Below are 7214 nucleotides of genomic sequence, written 5' to 3'. Positions count from 1 at the left end.
TATGGTAGTTTTCCTTTGCAAAAGAAGAAGGCTAACTATGTGTATCCTTACATTAGGAGTACGTTCAATGAAAAGGAACCTGATACAGAACAAAGAAAACGCCTGTCATTTGTATCATTTCGTAGACCATCTACACCTGTACCAAAAGACCCGGTTGTAGACTCTGTGTCATCAAGTGAAAGTTGTTCTGTGAACAGAAACAATGCCATTCAGAACAAGGGTGCGAATTGCTTTGCTATTCTCCCTTCTTCAAGACCCTTGCACTTGGTTAAAGACAAGTTTGACCCTGAAACTGTTAGTATTCCAATTGAAAGAGATCCTAGGTATGACAAAAAGAATCTGAGAAGGAAAGTAGAAGTATCAAACACTATAGCACCAGTAGTAACAGATGATAATGAAGAGAAATCCAGCTCTCGATCGAGACTACCTCGTACGCAGCGTACACACAGCTTACCTGAAACAAGACCGGATGGTGATTCTGTTCCGCTGTGCAATGACTTTGAATACTTTCAGGAACTGCAGGTATGAAGGATTATCTCATTATGTTTTAGAAAGTAATTGGATCTAAATATTGATATATCTTAGTAGCTATATTGTCAGCAATGATCTTTATTCATAGCCAGTACTGTATGCAATAAACTAAAATGAAAATCTTTCCATTATTCTAGAACTCTAAAGAATCAGGATCTCAGTCTCTGAATGCCCAGCTTCACAAGACAAACAAGTTGTTGACAGGATTACAACAAACTTATGATGGGTAAGTTTCTCTTTTGAGAAAGGGTCTTATGTATTTTCAAAATGTTTTTGGTATTTGTCAAAAAGTTTAAACAAATTGAATTATAGATTCTTTAGACTATAGAGCATCACTGTGTAGCTTTAAAAACATTATTCACCAGATTTATCAATTCACATATTTAAAATTAATCTTAATCAGTAGATTGTAATTTCTAGTAGATTATTTTTCAAATTTGATATATATGTAAGGCAGTTATGCAGTTATGACACCTATGTTTCTGTATAGTCTCATCTGATTGAAACAAATAAGGAAAGTTGCCAAAGCCTTTATAAATTTTTATCTAACTATTTTACAACTTTCTCTAGAAATGAACTGACGCAACATCAACACAATACAGTATATCCTTAAACATCTAACATGTATTCTACACCTAGTTTCAGGACCGATGAGGACCAAATCTTACCTTCATCTTCAGCGACTCCAGTTTCCGAGCAGCCGTCTCCAAAAACGCAGTTCACATTCGTGCCTATTATCCCGGACCATTCCGAAGGATTCCATGGAAGAGATCCAGTAAATTGCTCCACCGAGGAATACGAGGCACTACACAGGGACTTATCAAGGTGCAGCTCATCCTGCTCTTCCGTTAGCGGTGGGCCCGACATATACGAGTGCTTCGATAACAGCATATGTGGGCTGGAGGAGCAGCCTGTGGAAAGTAAGACTAATGCAGATCATGTCTCATATCTTCTCAGTAACGAAGAGGATTATATCATAACTTTGGGAAACATGATGAGCATATATGAAAGGATGTGTATCGAGACTCCTTCTCACATTAGGCAGCATTTTGATCTTCTGTTCAAGCAGATAGGCTTACTTTACCAATTCCATATGTTGCTTTACTCCACTCTAAAAGATGCTGGGAAAGATCTGTCCACCATAGCAGGAGCCTTTGAAGATGAACAATTCCGATGCTACAAGCAATATATGATAATGACACCTACAGTACAGAAGGATTTTCATAAATATTCTACCTACCTAAATGAAACTTTTCCCACCCTCAGGTCAGACTTCCTGAAACCTTCTGTTCGTATTAATTTCTACGCAATGTTACTCGAAGGGTTCAAAAAGACAGCCAGTGAATACGAAAAAAACAAACTTCAGTCTTCTATTGATTACCTTTTCAATCTGAAGAGACAAGCCAACACTGAGATGACGATTACATCTGTCGTCTGCAGTCCTGTCGATCTGAGGCTCTGTGGAGATTTACTGATGATTGGAGATATTTTCTGTTATGGAGGGGGTCCTCTTCAGAAGAGAAAATATCACATGATACTCTTTGAAAACTTACTGATGATTGCCTCTTCAAAGCTTTCTTTCTTCAAATATAAAATTCACTACAGAGTGGAACAGCTTGATGATGTGAAACCAGTGGAGGACAATGACAGTGAATTCATTCTAAAAGTTCTAACAGAAGGTCAGGTCACTTCTGTAAGCTTCAAATTTAAAGTGCGCTTAGTTCCCCAGAGAGACCAGTGGATTAAACATTTTCATAAAATCATATCCCAAACGAAAATTCAATATCCAAGCGACAGAGTGAAAAATATATCTTCAACTAATAAAACTCAGATGCTGCCTCTGAGCCTTTACAAAGCCTACCCACAGCTCCTGCATTTAATGACATCTGAAAGCGATCCTGTTACTCAAACCAAACAATTTTCACCCGAATATCTTTGCAACCACTTGATCACCCAGGAGAGGAACTATATACGACAAATCGAGTCGCTCCTAAATCCCGACAGCATCGGACCTCCTGAAAGTCTGTGCACTCTGCTAGGAAAGTTATACAACTTACACCAGAAGGAGATCCTCCCAGATCTGGAGATTGCACAACGGAAAGGCTTCAGAGATGTAATACTTTACCTGAATGACCATATCAATCTGTTTCAAATATATTCGGATTACTTTGTCGTTCGATGCCAGCTGCATCACGAGTTGGAAAGTTCTACTGAGGCCAGCCTGTACATAACCCCAGTGCAGTACTTTGCATGTATCATGTCCTGGTTAAAGCTGGCAAGCTATGATGCCGCTTACAAGACCTACACGTCAGTAATATTACAAAGATTGAAGGACATCGTCTTAGATGCCCAAGTGAGACTGCTATCCGAGTCCATTATCAATGGGAGAATCGACTTCTACAGAAGTGGAAATCTTCTAAGGAGTGATTCCATGGAAGTCAAAACTAGGAGAAGAGTTGTCCATGAAGGCGTATACCAAGTTCTTTTATTCAAAAAAATAATAATCTTAACTAAAAAGAAGCCGCCGTACTACGAATACGTCTGGGACATATGGTTGAATCAGGTCAATTTAGGTCCTCCTTCGAATTCAGAAACAGGGTTCAAGTTGGAAGTTCGGCAAGGGAGAGGAAGAGAGGCGCTTACTTTCGAATTCAGAGCGTTGACAGTCTCCATCCAGCAAATCTGGATTCAGAGCTTACAACAAGAACTCATGAACCAAGCTGAAAATATAAGAAAGAGAACGTCCGTTTACAATTTCTAAATATTTTTGAGGAAAAGAAAACTATTTAAAGACATCATGGAAGACCTTGTTATTAATGGATTATTTGTTTTATTTCTTGATATTGCTTGAAGTTATTTTCAAGATGGCAAACAGATTCTGTGACGATTTGTGAATGTGAAGCCTCGTATAAATCACAGTAATAATCTTTTATCTAATTGTGAATATTTATTTTTTCCATTTCTCTGTGACAAGGAAAGTGATGTTGATAATTGATCATTTATATCCATGGTTTAACTATATGGAAAATTGTGTGTGGAAAATTTTAGTAGCGTGATTAAAAGTGCATTCGTGTGATGATAATATTCGATTCATTGATCTGTTCTATACGCGTCTCATATTAGGAACTATCATGATTCATCTGTTGAAGTGTTCTGAAGTTGGTGTTGACAATTGGCCTGATAATACTTCTTGTTCTTATTACTCTAGGGCTGTGATGGCCTGGGGGTAGCGTCCTTCCCTGGTGATTGCCAAACTGGGGTTCGAGTCCCGCTCAGACTCGTTAGTTCGTTTGTTCGCTGTAACCTCACCATCCTTGTGAGCTAAGGATGCGGTGTTTGGGGAAGCCTATAGGTCTATCTGCTGAGTCATCTGCAACCACTGCCTGGCCCTCCTTAGTCCTAGCTTGGGTGGAAAGGGGGATTGGGCTGATCATATGTAATATGGTCAGTTTCTGGTGCATTGTCCTGCTTGAGTCTTCCAAAATATAAACCACTCTAACCCTCTGTGGTTACAGAACAGAAAATGAACATAACGTATGTGATCTAACCATTCTTGATTTTCCTCCTTAATAAATTATAATGTAATAGTTATCAATTATGGCTGTAATTTAATTCCACACTGAAAAAATATTACAGGACTTCAGGAAAGATTTTTTTTTATAGAATAAGATATTTATAAATTATAAGTTAAACGGTGCAATCATCTACTCTTGTGTCTAGGCAAAGATTGAAGGGTTATCCAGATAAACATTCCTAGACTATACATAGCGGATAGCCCAGCGTGTATACGTGTAACAGACATATATACATCTAAGGTATGTATGTATGTATATATGTATGTATGTATGTATGGTGAGAGGAGAGGCTACTGGTATTTCTGGTCATAAATTGATTGAAGTGGAAGGCGAGACTGATATGTAATGAAAAATTGAAAAATAATTGAGATGAGATAATTAAAACTATGTAATAGTTTTGTGGAAAACAGGTTGATATTCTAATATGTATGTATATATATATATATATATATATATATATATATATATATATATATATATATATATATATATATATACTGTATATATATATATATATATATATATATATATATATATATATATATATATATATATATATATATATATGACTAAATATATACAGTATATTTATATATTTGTTTGCATGTACACAATGTGTAGAATTAAATTTGTGACCGTGTTTTATATATATATATATATATATATATATATATATATATATATATATATATATATATATATATATATATATATATATGTGATATGTGTGTTTGTGTGTCTTAAAAAGCATATAGTTCATATTTTCCTTGACATATGCAGTGCAATATATGGACCTTATCAAAGATAATTTTATAATTAGTAGTTTCGAATCATTTGTATTTTCTCTTTACTATTGATTATCGAACCAAACCATTCCATGTTGATACTATCGTTTTATTCAAATGATTTTACAACTGTAAATAATTACACAAACAGCAAAACAATGCAGATATAAAAAACACAGATATTTATCCTTTTTATTTGCTTTGTTTATCTTTGTTGCAATTTACTTAAGGTTTATCATTATCTATTAAGGTTATTCTAGTCACCTGATAAATTCTTTAAGCGTCTTTGTATATTTCACAGTATGTGAAGTTCTTGTAAAAAGTTTTCTTTTGTAAATATTAAATGTTCATCAAAGATAAGATTAGTGGTTTGTTTATTCTATCCTTCTTTTACGTATATCCACTTAAAAACAAAGAAGAAATCTCTCGAATTTTATTGTTCTTTAAATATATATGTGAATGCTGATCAAACTCTAGATATTATGAAATTATTAAGTAAAATGAATCATGTATAAAAACACAAATAAGACAAGTTTTGCATTTGATCTTCATAATTTAGTAGCGGTTAAGTTCTGTGATTATACTTTTTTTTTTTTGTTAATTAAATTAAAATTTTTATGTTAAAATGAATTAAAAGATTTTTATAGTTTTAAAAGAGGTCGCATAATGATTTTAAAATGTTGCAAATATGTTGAATTGAATTATTTTAAAGGAAACGAACGCACATTAGTTATGTCAACAACTCAATTATACTATTGTTTATTAATTAAATCATATTATTTGTGTTAAATTAAACCAAAATATTTTATAACTTTAAAAAAAGGTCACATAATAATCAAAAGAATAAGTTGAATTGAATTATTTTAAAGGAAACGAAGTTCGAACGCACATTAGTTATGTCAACAACTCATTTATACTATTGTTTATTAATTAAATCATATTATTTGTGTTAAATTAAACCAAAATATTTTTTTAGTTTTAAAAAAGGTCACATAATAATTAAAAGAATAAGTTTAATTGAATTATTTTAAAGGAAACGAAGTTCGAAGTTCGAACGCACATTAGTTATGTCAACAACTCAATTATACTATTGTTTATTAACTAAATCATATTATTTATGTTAAATTAAACCAAAATATTTTTATAGTTTTAAAAAAGGTCACATAATAATTAAAAAAATAAGTTTAATTGAATTATTTTAAAGGAAACGAACGCACATTAGTTATGTCAACAACTCAATTATACTATTGTTTATTAATTAAATCATATTATTTGTGTTAAATTAAACCAAAATATTTTTATAGTTTTAAAAAAGGTCACATAATAATTAAAAAAATAAGTTTAATTGAATTATTTTAAAGGAAACGAACGCACATTAGTTATGTCAACAACTCAATTATACTATTGTTTATTAATTAAATCATATTATTTGTGTTAAATTAAACCACAATATTTTTATAGTTTTAAAAAAGGTCACATAATAATTAAAAGAATAAGTTGAATTGAATTATTATAAAGGAAATAAACGCGCCTTTGTTATGTCAACATTCAACTTGCATTGAGTCACGAAAGTGTCAATTTCGTAAATTTTTAGTGTTAATTAGTGTTTTTTTTTATTATTTTCGTTTTTATTCGCATATATTCGTATAGATTGCGTCTTTTACTTGTGAATGATGCCTTGCAAGTGGTTTATTAGTTATGTGGACATTAATTACCGGCCTTTCCTAATGAAGATGGAATGCCTTCTACCTCTGCAACCTAGGCCTATGCTGGAAGCCTGGTAAGATTTCCTTCTCAATCTGATTGAAAATTTGCTTATTAAAAGCAAATAAATGTTTGAATTATCTAGATTTATTGTATTATTATAGAAAAACACGGGATAAACTTTACTAATAAAAATTGGGGTATATATTGAAAACTCCCGTTTTCGAAAATGGATATTTTTTTCATGTATTTTGTAGCCTTGTTTATTGTGTTTGTTTTTAATTATTGACTTAAATACATTTTACGACATTGGTTATTGTTTTTCCTGTTTTAAGTATGAATATAAGTACTTTTAAGTATCATTCCTTGCTGGTAATATAAGTATTTTATTTTCAGGTGCTGCTTTGTAAGGTAAAGTGAAAGATCTTCTATGTTAATTGTATTTGCCTGCAGTTAACCTCTAAACCTCGACTGTAACTTTGTTTGGCAAACTACATAACCGGTCTACTGTGATATCACTCAATATAATGATGTGATTACCATCAGGTAAGAAATCATTAATGAATTTGGTAAATATGTACCTGTGCGCCATTTGATTTAAATATTGGAAACTCTTGTT

The 7214-nt window shown here is 32.3% G+C and overlaps 1 protein-coding gene across 2 annotated transcripts in view; it reads left to right on the top strand.

The window, feature by feature from the left end:
- Window positions 1-4542, top strand: part of LOC137629781 (uncharacterized) — a 32649-nt gene extending 28107 nt beyond the window's left edge. For both annotated transcript variants that reach the window (XM_068361414.1, XM_068361413.1), the window contains exons 2-4: window positions 1-522; window positions 669-757; window positions 1171-4542. The exon at window positions 1-522 is cut by the window's left edge and continues 1003 nt beyond it. In XM_068361414.1, coding sequence (XP_068217515.1) covers window positions 1-522; window positions 669-757; window positions 1171-3292 — 2733 coding nt within the window. In that variant the 3' untranslated portion in view covers window positions 3293-4542. The remainder of the gene's footprint in view (window positions 523-668; window positions 758-1170) is intronic.
- Window positions 4543-7214: the final 2672 nt, after the last annotated feature.

This window comes from Palaemon carinicauda, chromosome 37 (genome assembly GCF_036898095.1).
Source record: "Palaemon carinicauda isolate YSFRI2023 chromosome 37, ASM3689809v2, whole genome shotgun sequence".
NCBI lineage: Eukaryota > Metazoa > Arthropoda > Malacostraca > Decapoda > Palaemonidae > Palaemon > Palaemon carinicauda.
The sequence above is the reverse complement of the archived record's forward strand: the minus strand, read 5'-3'. Positions and strand labels throughout refer to the sequence as shown.